This window comes from Pleurodeles waltl, chromosome 9, assembly GCF_031143425.1.
Source record: "Pleurodeles waltl isolate 20211129_DDA chromosome 9, aPleWal1.hap1.20221129, whole genome shotgun sequence".
Taxonomy (NCBI): domain Eukaryota; kingdom Metazoa; phylum Chordata; class Amphibia; order Caudata; family Salamandridae; genus Pleurodeles; species Pleurodeles waltl.
The window spans coordinates 984141762-984158069 of NC_090448.1; the positions used below are offsets into that span (position 1 = coordinate 984141762).

General features: G+C 42.5%; 1 protein-coding gene across 1 annotated transcript in view; it reads right to left on the reverse strand.

The window, feature by feature from the left end:
- Window positions 1-16308, reverse strand: part of ZC2HC1C (zinc finger C2HC-type containing 1C) — a 51422-nt gene that overhangs the window by 25044 nt on the left and 10070 nt on the right. The window contains exon 2 of the mRNA XM_069208466.1: window positions 10341-11890. Within this exon, the coding sequence (XP_069064567.1) occupies window positions 10341-11870 (1530 nt within the window). The 5' untranslated portion in view covers window positions 11871-11890. The remainder of the gene's footprint in view (window positions 1-10340; window positions 11891-16308) is intronic.

The window sequence follows — 16308 nt, forward strand, 5'->3', positions numbered from 1 at the left end:
TGACCCTGGGCATATTGCTGTTTGTTAACAAGCCTATCTAGTAATACACATGCTCACAAACAGGCTACGAGACGGTATCCGGCGCATTGGACGCCACTTTTATTTTTTTTTATTTCTGGGAGGGGAAGAAGAAACACAGACCGGGGGGAGGATGATTGGAGTATTTCTCTGGGTTAGAGCTATTAGCAGACGCAAACTCCCAACCGGATTTTTCTTGCCTCATTAAATGGAAAAAATACGAGCGCGATCGCGCTGCTAAAAAAGCGAGATTGCGCTGCGAAAAAAGAGAAAAAGTAGTCCACAAACCAGACGGAAAACAGCGAACCTCGTATGTTTTCAGTACTTGGTTGCGGCGCTCGAGGAGGGCTAACCACCGGAAAAGGCATGACGTATGCATGCCTTCCACTAATGAAAGCAAGCAGATTTTAAAAGGCAAGCCCACGAACCAATGAAAGACACTGACGTGACATGGACGGGGCTCCGAGCCCTTGTCTAACTACTACAGCGTCTCGCAAGCGAAACGCATGCGCAAGCACATGCTACGCAGGCTTGACCCTAAAAAAGCAGGGACTGAAAGGCAGGGGGAGGATGGGGCAGGTGAGGGCGACGTAAAAAAAAAAAGTGCTATGACGCGGCTAGCAGCAGATAACTAGCGGATGGACACCAATTGAATTTATTTAATCTGTGCCTGGTCCGTGCGCCACTGAGAGAAAAGGAAGTGACGCATGGAAAGTGTTGCCCAGTTGGAAGGCAGCAAAGAAAAGTGACCACACTACAAACAAATGGCAAGTGGTGGGCGGGTTCCAAGCCCATTACAGAATGGGCTTGGAATACAAGAGTCTCACAAGCGAGAGCGCATGCGCAAGCACATGCTCACGCAAGCTCGACCTAAAAGGGGAGGGGCCATGTGCCCCTCCACAAGCCTATTTTGGCCCTGTGGACCACTTCCCAAAGGGCCTTCATTATTAGGAGAGTGCCTCAGTGCCCGCCCAGGGCACCCAACAAGTATGACTTTGGGCGAGACCTACAGCCCCCGTGCCCCAGCTGGCCCCCTGCATGGTGCAGGAGCATGCATTGCTCCCGCCCGTAGAAAGCACCTGCTTTTTGCACGCCCCCTCCTGGCAGGAAAAATATGTTTTTTGTTTCACTGCCCACATCAGTGTTGGCAGGGAAACAGAACAAAAGTGGGCTCCCAGTCTGTACGAGCATTTTTAAATCTCACAGGAGCTGCGAGCAGACTTAAGGGCCAGATTTACCAGTTTATCATGCAGCGCACTGCAACAACCACAAATGCTGCGCTGCGTTAGGAGAGAGCAGGAGAGCGGCATATTTACAGAAATATGTCACTTTCTTCCCCTCTCCCCAACGCTGGCTCAGAAATGTGCAGCCATGCGCCACAGGCACATCTTTGCAACATAGTGAAAGGGTGTCTCTGTCAGCCTAGCATAGGATTTGTACTGGACGCATACCCTTCCAGTACAGAATAATGTGCTTAAACTAACTTTAAAAAAATTCCCACTTTGTATGTGTGCAGTACAGTGCAGCACACAAGCAAAGTCGGAAAATAAAGGAGAAAAACAGCAATCCTCCTTAATAGCACCTATCTGAAATGGGCACTATTATCTGATGCTAATTCTTGTTTACTTTTTTAAGTAAATAGGGCTTGGCGTCAGAAACTTTGGGTGGTTGCATGGGAACACCCATGCACCACCCATGGTTTGCCCACTTGGCGCTGTGCACTGCTTTGCACTACTTTCAAGCGAATTTCCAGCGCTAAACAAATTTAGCGCTGGAAAGTAAATTACTGAAAAAAGATGTAGCATAATTTTGCGTCACTTTTGTGACGCAGACACATCGCTAAAACGTAGTAAATAGACCCCCCAAGTGATTGCTCCTGTTTGGAGGGAGATCCAAAAATTATTCGCTAGGCGGGTGCAAACCTGTCTCTCTGTCTGTGCTAGTGCGGGCAGGGAAACTACTGAGTCCCAGGGCTGGGCTACCTGGGACATAATTAGTGAGCCGGCCCTGGAGGATGGGATCCCCAAGGCCTTTAAAAGCTCAGGGGGGTGGGGGCGGCATGCAGCCAAAGATATGAGCAAAAAAAAAAGACATTTCCTATGAAATGCTGACCTAACTATAACTACCCAGTATATATATATATATATATATAAAACACAGTGGCGATAACTACTTTGTGAGTTCCCATAGCCCCTCTGTAATTATGCGTGAGTCAGGGTTTTCATAGTAAGAGCACTTTTTGTTTTGCTGATGTTTGGAACCATATGACGAATCTTCATAAACGTATCCAAAATAAAGTTATTCTATCTCACCTTCTTCCTGGTATGTGTCGGAGTGATCCGTCAAATACACTTTAATAAAAAGGGAGGTCCCCAAAACACTTTTTCCACATGCAATTTCCATAGGAAATGTTAGACAATACAGAAAAAAACTGCTAAACAGAGTTGCACCATATTTGGCAAAAAGCTAGATTTTTACACAGAAAGAAAGCTTTTTGGGAGTTGGTGTAAACCCATTCAGCCGTTTTTGTGAAATAAGCTTAAAAAAACACAGCTATCTGGACTGTTGTTCCCATAAACCACAAAAAAAAATTAAAAAGTTTTTTCATTGGTCTTGAGGGGCCGGCACAACATGAAAGAAGATTTTGCTGCCGCCATTACAGTGCACAGGGAAGGGGTCCCTGTGTCCTGAAACTTCAAAAGAAAAGAGCTAGTCGGGAGCAGGGTAAATGTACCCTAACCCATGGCCCTAATTGGTGGGTTGTAGACACCAGACTGCCTGTGGGGCCATAATAAAAAAAAGACTGTTCAGCTCATTGGTCTCACAGGACTCTCGCTAGAGTCCCACCACATCATCGCTCAGGACCTAGCGTGGTCTCCATGTTGGAGCCAGCGTGCACAACTGTACTCCCATGGAAGTATAGCAGGATCGAAAAAATAAAATGGAAGAACAGTGGGTGGGAGTATGAGGGTGGTAGCTCACTAATGGGGTCGTGACTACCTGTAGGGGTTGGATGCAGGGCTGTGCAACAGGACAGGGTTAAAGATGAAACAATTGCTGAATTTACAAGTGGTGCTGCTCTGGTTTCCAAACAGAAAGAAATAATTCAACTGGCAAATCATTACACAACCAAGGCAGACACATTGGACTCCTATTTGAAACAAAGGAAAACCACCAGCACTAATCTGTTTCCAAAAATCCCCTCCAACTGTAGGCCAACCCAACCTTTGCACTCCTTCAAACAAATATTACAAAGAGGAATTTATGGATCTGGTCAAAGCAAGCAGGCCTTCTAGCTGCCCTTCTGGTCCTTGTCCACCACACATCTTCAAGAGCATTCTTTTATCTACCTCTGCTGCCACACTAGTAAGAAGCATGATCAATAATTCTTTAAGTATGGGAATCTTTCCCGAAGACCTTAAAAAGGCACACATATGCCCATTATTAAAGAAAACAAACCTGGAACTGCATGATCCCCAACAACTACAGACCAATTACAAATTGACCTTTCCTGAGCAAACTGATAGAAAGAGCAGCATTCACCCACATGTCACAATTGGCTGAAGGTAACTCCATACTTTCAGACTACCAAATTAGATTCCACCCAGGAAAAAGCACTGAATCTGCCCTCATCGCCATATGGGATGATCTTAAAACACAGTAGACAGCAGTGGAGTTGCTGCACTACTTCTCTTTGACCTCTCAGCTGCCATAGACACATTTGACCATGACACCCTAATACAAAGACTCTAGAAAGCTGGCTTAGTAGGGTCTGCTCTCAACTGGATCACATCCTACCTTCAAAACAGAACAAATGTTATCCATACTCCTACTTTCTCATCAAACCCTACTTCACAAAAGCAGTGGCCCCTCAAGCCTCAATCATTTCACCCATGCTTTTCAACATCTACATGAAGTCTTTACTGACAATCATCAATGGATTTCAATTCACGTGCTACAACTATGAAGATGACATACAATTACTCCTTAAACTAGAATGCCCCAAAGACATTGGAAACTTACAACTCTTCAGTTGCCTCAGAGACGTTGATCAGTGGATGACATGGAGCCATCTCAAACTGAATGCTTCCAAAACTGAGATACTCGTGTGACAATTGGAAAAATTATAACCCACTCTGCGCCTAGCCTGACGATCTGGGACCACATCCTAAAGTTTCTAGGGGAGTATAAACCTTGGACTTACCATGGACTCCAAGTTAACAATGAAAGTCCAAGTGGAGACATTAGCAAGATCAAGCTTCATCACCATGAAAACTCTGTGATGCATCTTTCTCCAGTTTAGATTTCCACACAAGGTCCAGGCTACTGTCTCTCTTGTACTGTCTAAACTGTATTACACCAATGGTCTCTACCATGGATCATCTCTATCTAATATGAAAAAACTACAACAAATTCAGAACTCAGCTTCCAGACTACTTCTACATGTAAAGCCACAAGCCCACATCTCCACTACCTTGAGGGCCCTACATTGGTTACTGGTTGCCAGAAGATCCACCTTCAAGCTGCTTTGTATCACCCACAAAGCAATACATGGAACAGGACCGCTTTTTATCAGCAATAAAATCACCAAATACATTCAACAAAGAAACTTCCGCTCAAGATTGGCACCCGGCCTTAAAACCCCACCATACAAGAAGAAGACAACAGGTGGTACATCTTTCTCTGATTAAGCAGCCAAACTATGAAATGCACTACCCCCAAACATAAGATCCACAGATAACGATCTTACATTTAGAAGACTACTCAAGAGTTGGCTCTTTCCTACATAACTACCATACTCAAACAGCAACGGACTGCATATCCCTGTGTATGTAAATATTTATGATTATACGTATATATCTAGATATGTGTATTTCCTTGTAGAAAAATGTATAATAACTATTTTATCCTAAAATATATACATACTCTTTAGACCTGTTGAACAAATGTATACATTACTTACGGTTAAATGTATATATGCATGTATGTGTAGGTGTATGCATGTTTATGTATATTTGTATATATATATATATATATATATATATCTATATATATATGTGTATATTATTCTATGCTTAACGTTCATAGGTCATTCATAGTTTCAATACACGTTTTTTGATTAGATGCTCACAAGTCTCTGTTTTTATTTTATTTATCACAATAGGTAAATATTATCTTAACTATTTATCGACAAGAATTTCACTATTAAAATTTGGGGGAAAGATGAAATAACGTTATATAAGTACACAAATAAAGTAACCTCAAATGCTGCAACACTTGAAAGTCTGTGTTTATACAATACAAGTTTAAATCTCAATATATTATATTCCTAACTATGTAATCATGTATCTATATATTTATTACTTTAGTCCTACTGTACAAGAGAAAAAAAATACTTTCTCAAAAGCTTTACTCTGTGTCACCATCACCCTATACCTCTATCAATCTGCCCTCTATCTCCACTCTCTGACTCATCCCAAACCCATTCTACTGCTACGATCCCCAAAATAACCCTTCCTAGACTCTTTCCCTCCTCTACCCCTCCAGACTCACCCCAAACTTCTGTTTACTACTATGATCTACCAAGCAACCCTACTAAAATTCTCCCCCATTTATCTCTCTCTTTGACTCATCCCAAACCTTATTTTACTACTATGAGCTCCCTAATCCTTTTCTACAGACTTCCCTCCTCCATCTCTCCTTTACGCACCCCAAACCTCAACTTACTACTACAATCTCCTAATTAAACACTTCTGGATTCTTCCCTCTTCTATCCCTTCATTATTCTATTCAATCCAACTCACAGAATCACATGTCCTCCGCTCAAATTAACTCATACCTCCCTATACTAACAATACTTCTATATTCATATTTTCCTAAACTAATCCACCACTAATCCGTTGGGTGCCGGAGTAGTATGGTACTCGCCAAAAAGCGTTTTAACGCCTCATCAGAGGTAGTAAGTGCTATATAAATACAATTACAGTGTGAGGTATTGGTAACTTTTTGAAGAAAAAAAAGAGCTAACAGTGACTGATTATGTTCTTGCTCAAGTCAATTTTATTGTATCAAAGAATAACGTAGGTCTCTTACAATGATGTATCACATTTTGCTGTTTGTCAATCTTTTGAGTTACTACTTCAATGTGCAGAGCAGTTTTCACTCTGGCTCAGGTTGTTCTGCTTGCCCCAGAACATTATTATATGGACAATGGGAGGCACGTTACAATTAGGGGGGCAAGAAGAGGACCAACATAACAAGTAACCCAGAAGGACGCCAGGAGGTGCGATACAAGCCAGATGTGTTTAATGGAAAATTTTCTCTGGCAGCACACCACTGCTCACAACAAAGGGGACAGAGCACAATGCATAAAAGGTAGTGGGCTTATGACGAAGAATTACTAACAGCAGGATAAGATTTCAAGCAGTAGCAGAAGATCTTCTGCAGGATTGGGCAGTTTTTCCTCTCTATGTTGATAAACCGGCTCAAATGTGTGAAGAAGCCCAAGAAATGTCACCTTTTAGTTTTAGGGATTGGGCAGGAAAAGTAGCTCTGCATGAAATGTACCAAATCATTTTTTAACAATGCCCCATAGTAATGAAAATACATTGATATCACAGACAGAAATGGAATGATATCAGGAAACAAGTTACATTTGAAAAATCAATCAATCAGAAATTTGTAAAGCGCACTACTCACCCGTGAGGGTCTCAAGGTGCTGAGGGGGAGGGGAAGGGGGGAATGGGGTAGGTGCTGCTAGTGTTCGAACAGTCACAAATGAATTAATGAATTGGAATACAGGACGAAATTGGTTTAGGAAACAGAAAATCAGATACCCGGGTATTAAAAAAAACAAGAAGCTGTTTTTAGCATAAACGTTGGGAAACTGGTAAAAATAAACTGGATGTTACTCAGAGTAAAATGGACCATGTTGTCTAATACATTAATAGGTCATACCAACCCCACATATGCCAAGTGGCAGATAATAACATTAATTGGCCAGATCGGCATAACATAAATGATCCTTCTACCACAAACCCTTGTTTAAGAACTACCTGACATACTTGATCGAGGGGAAATTCCTAACGTCCAATTCACGATACAGTGGTTTATAAGAAAAGTTATAAACCGATAATATTTTGCCAAAAAAACTGCAAACATCAGTTATTGAATTTGGGTAGGCCCTGCCAGATTTTATCATTTATCACTGAGTCTGTTAAAGAACATGAAGAGAATCAAACACTACTACGAGCTCTAACCTTTTCCTGCAAAGGTTCAATAATTTATTCTAAAACTTGCAAAATCAAGGTTTGTAAAAGAAATAGGTGATAGCCTATTACTTCAGATTTAGCATAATAGTCCTAATATCTAACAATAATGTTGCTGACCCAATATTGACACTTGTGGATTTCCCTGTGCTACAGAAATCGTACTGTTCTACAGAAATCGTATACAGTGTAAGAGGTCTGTTTTCTCATGGGAACCTTTCAAACAGAAAGCCAAAGAAAAGAATATTTAAATACAGTTAACAACAAAGTTGGATATGGCAAGATATTTCTGGCCAGTAGTCTTGAAAGATATTTTCTTAAAAAGAGTTAAAGACAGACAGAGCAAAATGAAGAAAATCTCAACATGGTGTAAATGCACAATAGACTTTAGAGATGAAAAGATGCCTCCTTGGGTGTGCTCGAAAAACAGGAAGGTCGGGAAGCTGCATCTTCAATGTGCATGGTAAGAATCCAACTAGTTACAATAATTTGAAGATGGCAAACATATGAAAACAATATTTTACACTGTTTTGGTTATGGAGCACATCTGCCAAGATGCAGAAGTTCAGCAACAGAGGCAGAAGGATAGGTACGAGATGTACTGAGATGAAGATGATGAGGAACGTATGGTTTTTAGAAGTCACAGCATGGAAATATTACCTGGAAGGTGCACCCGGTATTATCAGGTCTGTTACAAAATAGCATTGAACTAAGCAAATTCCCCCTGCCATTTGGTGTTATGGAAACTGGAAGTGATTTTCTTGGCATTAAGGAAGGTAGAATTTTAAATGCTGTAAACTAGATTTTTTTCAACTAAGATAGATGAAACAAAAAATTGCCAAGGTTGAATCGTTGATAAAAGTTATGGTGGAAACCATAGCAAACGATACTAAACAAAGAGCAGACAGTCTTTGATCCACCCTTCTTTAAGGGGTGGGGGTGGTTCTGTCAGGATTGTGACAGATAAGGAGAATGGGTGAGTAACAATTTTCTTCTGTCAACTGTTTTGTTCTATGCTTGGGTTACAAATCAAATTTGGAACTTGACAGGTGGTATGCTTCATTGGCATTCCTGGCTGGTTTCATCCGAACAAGTTAGGGTAAAATAATAATAAGCGTTATAGCCCATTGTTGAGGGCCAATAACTGTTAAAGGCCCTGAACCTGAGTTATAGGCCTATAATAAGGGTGAAGGCCTTTAACAACGGGTATAGTCTGCGGCAGAAGGGCCACAGTGCGCTTAGGACATTGTATGCACGAAGGGTAGAATGCTGTAAATTAAAAAAGGAGAGAGATAGAAAGAGCTGCTGTTCTTGCCGTTGTTGGCCCTCAGCCACTCCATCACATTTGTTGCCCACTGTTGCTACGTCATATAGGAATTCCAGCCTGCTCTACTCCGATGTAGGGCAAAGGGCACAGCTTTGGGAGGTTAGGTGACAGGATGGCATACAGAATGATGGGCTGGGTTGCTGGAAGTCAGTTAGTTATTTTTTAACACATGGGTAAAGGAGGAACCCAGGCGCCATATGCATGAACACAATTTCCCATAGATACAGAATGGGTAAAACCCTTTGATACATCTGCCCCTAAGATAGGTAAGCGTCACCAATACTCCCCTCTCACTATATAACAGTAGAAGGGAGTGGGTGATGATTTGGGTGGCCATACATAATATAAAATAATACATGAGAAAACAGTGAATAACAGCGCTTTTTTTTCCCCTGTGCCTTCAAAAGGAACACCATAGACCGCTCAAGCTTCACTCTTCACTTAACTGATGTCATTCAGAACCCCTTGGTGAAAAAAATAACCCATTATTCACTATTCCCCATGATATTATTTGTCTAAAATTACAACATTACAATGATCTAATAATTATTTTGAAGCAGGTCAGGTATTTCTTGTTCGTTGAGGGCTTGGCAGTTAATGTCGCTGATCTCTTCACTAGTGTATTACCTACCAGAAAAGAACCACCCTCTTGGTCATGTTGATCTACTTAGAAAACAGTAAGGTGAGGCTAAGAGCAAATCTAATTCCTATTCATTGCTTCCAAGGCATCATATTGGAATTAATAAGCAGTTGTTTTTATTGACTTTGCAGCAATATCCGTATTGCCTTAAAGTTAGAGGTTTCCTATCCTATAATTCCTAGTAGCGGCACTATGCATAAATCGTTCTAGTTAAATTCAGAGTATCAAGGTCAGAACTGTGTCAGTGACGTTGTCTGATCACCATGCAATCAATTCCCTGCTATAGTGGTTTTTTTTTTAATACTGAACATATGGGATTCCCTTCCACACAATTTCCCCCAGCAATACAAACCACCCTGTACTAACAAATCAAAACAGGTAGCACGGTCCTGCTCCCCTTTACGCCCCTTTTTTGTCATTTGCCAGTGACAGCAGCCTTCTTCTACCCTTGCACTGCACGATGAAGGCAATCCTAGTAGTAGTAGTCCAGGTTGTGTATACAGGGGCCTGCCTCCCTTTTTACCACCTTTGCTTCCTTTCTGAAGGCCATGATGTAGTGTTGGCAATACCACTTTATACTTTTGGATATGCTCCCTCTTCTTAACTACAAGGGGAGGGGCCACAGGTAAACTGAGAGTGGTGTATTCCTGGCAGGGAATTCCTCCATGCCAAGGCATGCATGATGACCCAGCTGCATTCCGAACCCTTTCCCTCATTGTATCTTCCCACAAAGTTCCCTTTTTAATCATTACTTCCAAAGGTACTTTCAAGGACCTGCAGCACTTTCTAATTAGCATCAGCGTTTGCCCTACGACCCTTATCCCCTTTTGAATTCCTCATTTTTTATGTGTCTTCAAGGTTTTCTTGCTGTACCTCCTCCCCACATTAATTTCTTACTCCTGGCGAACATGAAGTAGCTTGCATTGTGTCCACAGAAAGAGCATTTCCACATTGTTAGTGAACATCTTGGTGACCTGGATAAAGAGGTTAATAATATCTAGAAAATACAGTGTAATGAACAGTGTAAAAAACCATACAGGGTGAATATGGGAATGTTTGCCTGGCCTCCTGCCACAAGGGACTTTACCTGTGCTGGAGTGGTCTTGCTCCTCCGATTTAAATATGGCTCAAGGTCGGTGCCTTTGGCCCTCGCCTTTGAGGAGTCAAACACTTTCCTCTTTGAATTCTGCATCTTTCTGCAGGCTTCCCGATGCTTTGCCAGGCGTGGTGCAAGAAAACGACGCCCACAAAGGTGGCAGGGTACCAGTTCAGTGTTATTTTCCACCTCTAAGAGTCCCTCATCTTCCTCTTCATTGAGCCCTGTTGGTGTTAAGGAACTCATAGGGACTGTATGCGGCTTGGCTGCAGATGCAGAGTGTCTGTAGTCTGATCCATGGTCAGCCTCCCTGAAGGAAGGACTCACATAGACCACATTGCCTGATGGTGGTGCTCTGTTCCTGGAGGAGTTGTTGGAGTGATATGAGGGAGTCCAAGACTCTCTGTCAGAGGTGGGTGGCAGTTCCTTGCCTCTGATCTTGCTGTTACTTGCCACCAACCTCTCTTTCTTCAGTCTCTCTACCCCACCTTCATGAGTCCCAGGCAAGGGGCTTGGTCTGTGGGCAGGGGTCCTAGTAGAGTTTATCCAGGGTACATCACCTTGTGTATAAACATTGTTTCTGGTTAGGTAGCTGTTCTCGTAATCCTCACCATCATCAGAGCTGTCCTCCTCCATGACTTGGTTTCTGAAGCCATTTCCTTGGTGTAGCAATGCTGTTGTTGTATTCCTGCTTGCCTGGTCCCACCTTTTCCTTTCACGGCCTTCTCTTTTTTTATCTGCTTGCTCGGTTTGCTGTTTCTCTCTCTGGATTCTCCGCAGCTCTTCCTCTGTCCTACGCAGTTTCTCACGCAACTGGGCCTCTTTCCTGCGAATTTCCTCTTCAAGGTTGTCTCCAACAGCCTCCAACTTGTGCCAATGCTCTGCTCTGCCTGGATTGGATCTCGATCGTTTCTGAAGTTCCAGCAAACCTGGGGAGAAGGCTGTGTCACTCATCGGAGTCAGTGTCATGGTGGATGGAGACTTCCCGCTAGTCCTAGAGTTGGACTGTGCTGCAGGCAGCAAAGGCTTCAGTGACTGAACTCTCCTCTCCTCATCTGCTGTGAGGTTATTGAGACTGGCAGCCTTCTTGTGGAACACAGGTTTTAGTGGATATGCTCGATCTACTCCTGAGCTCTTCTTGGCTGTCCAGTTGGATGCCTTGGTTTCATTGTTGAGATCAGAGTTGTACCTGCTGCTGTACCCTGCTGAGAGAAAGCCTTGTCTCCCAGAGGCAGGCTGGGGGTCGAGTTGAGCTGAGTGTGGGTGGTGGTAGGAGTAGCTCCTGGCTTTGTTCAGTGCACTCTGCTGCTGTTGGGTGTACCGATTCACCATCTTCATCTCCTTCTCCCGCAATAGCTGCTCGTGATACTGACTTCTCATGACTTCCAGGCGGGACTGGTGCTTGGGTGATGAGGCAGCATGTTTCTCCTGTCCCAGAGAGGGGAATTTGGCTGCAGCCATCTTCTCATATGAGGGCATGGTGTCCGGGCAGGGGTGCGGAGCCATCTGCAGACTAGCCATCTACTGTCTTTGTCGCCAGCCTGGTGAAACATAGGAAGAAAAAAACACTGGATAGCAGCTTGCCAGGTGAAAGTAAAAAGGTACAGAAAACACAAGAACCATGTAAACAGGAACACAACTTTACTGTTCTTTAACAACTTTTTATGCCAAAATTCGAATCAAAGTTATATAGCTTGTGCAACCTACGATGGGCTCTTGTTTTTGATTTAAAAAAATGTACATATGTATCCTTAGGTCACATGTACACAGCCCAATTGCTATAGCAATCCCCACAATTCACAAAATCACAAGGTATCCTATGTGATCCCAAATGGGAAACATTTTTTAAAGCAACATCTGCCCTTCACTGCACAAATGGCTGCCTTATACAAAAGGTTTTACGTTTGGAATAGCAAATGCAAGGATGATGGTCTGCTCTCCTTGCAGGCCATCATCCTTGCATTTGCAGCCATTCACATCAGAATCGCAAACTCTGACCTGCCTGATTAATATTCATTAGGCAGATTGTTTTGTGACCCCCTGAGAATAAACAATTTGCGAAGTGGCCGATTACATTGATTGCGTCACAGATTACATCCCAATTTGTAAACCAGTCGATGTGAAATTTGCACATTATTAGTTTGGGGATAGTACTTGAGGCTTAAATACTCATTACGTTTTTCTTTTTGCTTTCCAAACCACAGATATTGTCCCCTCGAGCTAATTTTACCCAATGTATCCCTTCCTTCTTTGATAAAGATAATTGTCCTTATTTAATACTAAGTGTGCAGCCTTGCAGCTTATGTAAAATGCTGTGACTTGCTTTGGTCAGATCAAAGTTCTACGAACCTGCAAATATTTTTTTTTTTAAATAAACCTCCACTCCTCGCATAACAAATAAACTGTAAAATCCAAATTACACGGAGAAGCTTCAGAACCTGTCAGGGTTTTACCACAGAGAAAGGATTAACATCCCAATCTACAAATTGAGGATACTTCCTTCCCTTATCTATGAGTTTGTAGCACAAACAGCTGATATGGTTTCAGAGAATGATAAGGCTCCATGGCAACCACAGATCCCTCCATTCCTTTCACTTGCTCCAACCACTAAGATATTACTTTTTGGTTTACATTTGGTCCCACTTGAGAAGGACATCTATGCTACATATCGGCCCTGGTCCAAACTTAACAGCAACAATCTGATGGTGCTCTCTTTTATCAAAAAAGAGAGGGACTGGGAGAATTGTGGTCCAGTGTACGGTCTCCCACGACCTTAAACTTTAAATAGAAATAGTACACTGTTCCAATACACATGTATGCAGAGCCAGGAAATGTCAGTATTTTTAGGAGAGCCCTCAAACATCCACTAGGATGCTGAGCAGCATCATTGGGCAATCTCCTCGTCAGACCGGTACTGCAATGTCTGGCGGGCCATCCCAATCAAAGTGGTGGTACTCAACCGAAGATAGTAATAGCAGGTGTGGTTAGGTCTGCAGAAAAACCTATTAGAAAAAAGTAGGAGAGAAAAACAAATTAAAATTGGCTCTGAGCCTTAAGCATCATAATTTAATGATTCAGAAAAAGGATCAGGCCAAGATTAAAAGAGAAAAGGGGGAGTAAATGCGGGGACTAATGTCCCACTAAACTCCATGGAAGGAAAAAGGTAGTGTACCTAGTCCTAACACAATCTGGTCAACATGTGTCACGCAACTCGGGTCAGGTTCACCGAGGGACCAGAGTGAGACTCTATAATTCTCCTTTGGTTTGATGCTTGCGCGTTCCTATAATGCCTATTCTCTACTATGGGTTGGGTGACCTATTGACCAATTGACGGTGACAAGTAGTCCTCGTTCAGAAAGTGACTTTCCAGCACTTATTATTACTTATATAAATAGGAGAAGTAGTTGTTACGGTCCTGATGAAGTGCCAAGGGATCAGTTTTTGCCCATAGAAGCTAAAGTTGCTAAAGAGCTCTGGGAACCCCCACCCACTGCTAATTACCATACTGCCTCCATAGAACTCTGCTCCTCGCTTGCAGTATTTTCCATGACAGAATGAATGAGATCTTTAAGTCTTTTGGCCTTCCAGCTGTGAGTTTGAAAACAGTGACTGATCCTAATCCATGGATCTCTCATTCTGGTCTTGAGTACTTCAGTCTGCTCTCCCAGGACATGGTCTGCAAATCTTTAAAAACCATCAAATTGGGGTCCCGATCAGACCCATGCATTCTGCCTCTTGCCACTTACACAGCAGCACCCTTGATTCCCCAAGATTGTAATGCCTCCCTTATTTTCAGCACCGTTCCTGATGAATGGAAACATGCCCAAGTTACCCCCTCTGAAAAAACTACTGGCTCTTTTTATTGAGCAACACTCATTGCTCAAGATTGGTCAATCGGGCTTTAGATCCTTTGATGGTAGAGAACCTGCGTGTATCACTGGTGATCTATGTGGTCTTCTGGACCAGGCAGCTCTGCTATCCTGATACTCTTCGATCTCTCCTCTGCATTCAGTATGGTTTCTCTCAGAATTCTATTTATATGCCTCGGGTCAGTACGCATTTGTACTTAAGTTCTTGATTGGTAAACATGTTTCCATTCAGACCAAAAGCAAATGGTTATTCTTCCCCCGTGTGGCTCTAATGGTCTGGAAATTTTCTGCAGATGCCCCAAGCCTTTTCACTGACCTCAACACAATTCAATGTTTACATTACACTACTAATTCACTTTTTCAACATTAACATTAATGTCCAATGTGGAAAACACAGACGTTATTGTCAGTATGGCAAACAACATTTGGCATACGCCGGAGAATTGTGCCTATGCAAGTCTACAGTGGCCATGTAGATACAAGAAAATTGTCTTAAACTCAATGGAGGCGAATCAAAGTCCTGACCATTGGGTCTCCTCAGCTCATCTGGTGATTTCCGTGGTGGCCTTCTGTACTTGGATATACTCCCACACCTGTTACTGGAGCTAAGAACTAAGGCTGTATGTTCATTATTGCTCTCTTTCATCAACCAAGTAAGTAGGAGGACCTCTGCTTGCTTCTTCCACATGCAAATGTTCTGTAAAATCTCCCTTCATTTCTCTGCCAGAATCCATTGCAATTTCCATCATTCTATCCTGCTTGGGCTATAGCAACTGTCTATAATTTGACCTTCCTGTATATTTTATCAATTTTCTCCAAAGGTACAGAATGAAGCTGCATGCTTGATTCTAAACCTTTCCTCTTGTGCTTCTAGTTATGACCATGTCAATTTACTACACTGTCTATCCATATACCCATAGCCAAAAGTGCACTGTTTAACACCCTCTGCATCTGCGTTCACACCAGTACCTGCTCGTACGCCCAGCTAATTCTCCATTAGAGCACCTACTGGTTCAAACACCCCAGCCCCTCCCTCCTCCAGGACCAGCTGTGCTTGGGTTTCATGGTTAATCATCGCCCTGCATTCAGCAGGTCTGCAAAGAAAAACATGTTTCTCTTTTTTTTTGGCAGGTAAGATCGCTCAATTGATTAATACATCTACTTGAGCTTTATATGTGCAACCTGCAGATTAAAGGTTCAAATTCATGTTTGACCAACGCAGGCTTTCAGGTTTCCAAGGTGATAAATGGTAATCTATTGAGGTGGGTACTGATAGCGTATTTCAGTTGGTTGTGTGCATTTTATGAACAATGACTATTTTTATATCAGATTATACCTTAATAGATATGTGTATGTGGCTGTCACTGCCCAGGTCGGCTGTCTTCCCAACGTTATCGTCTACTTCAGACCCACAGGCCCGCTCAAAACACAGAACCTTATCCTAATGGCAAGGCATTTCCACCTAAGGTTGCAGATGGAAAGGCAAATGGGTTTTGATGGCAGATATCACCCAAAGGACTGGAAGAAACTTCGCATCACGTTCATGCATTGCTCTATTTAGCCTCAACATGTAACTTCCAATACCTTTTGGGATTTTCAGATTTCAGAGTTGGATTCAGATGCAAAGTAAATAGACAAGTGGGAAGCCCAGAGCATGATGAAAGCAGAAACACCAGGTAAGACTGGATGAAAACAGATGCCTTGTGATTTTTGCGTAGTGCTTAAAGTGGATGAGTTGTGGTATCCCTATGTGTGTCCACAGATGTATGAACTTCTATCTCCAAAGGACCCTTGTTTATAGCCCTTGGAGTGTCCCAAGTGAACAGCCCTCCTCTAGGGCTATAGGAGTAGATATACTGTATGCCCTCCCCCCCCCGGTATACATGAAAACATCTTGAATTCATCTATACATCTATTGACAAAGTGTCCCCTCATATCAAACAAAAGGCTATATCATCAAAATCAGTAACCAACTAATGGTACGCTAACCACTCACTCCTCCTCAATTGGACAACTCTGTAAAGGTGATAGAGAAAATTAAACTTTCACTATGAGGGACGGTCACCTCATTCATCAGAGTGGATACACAT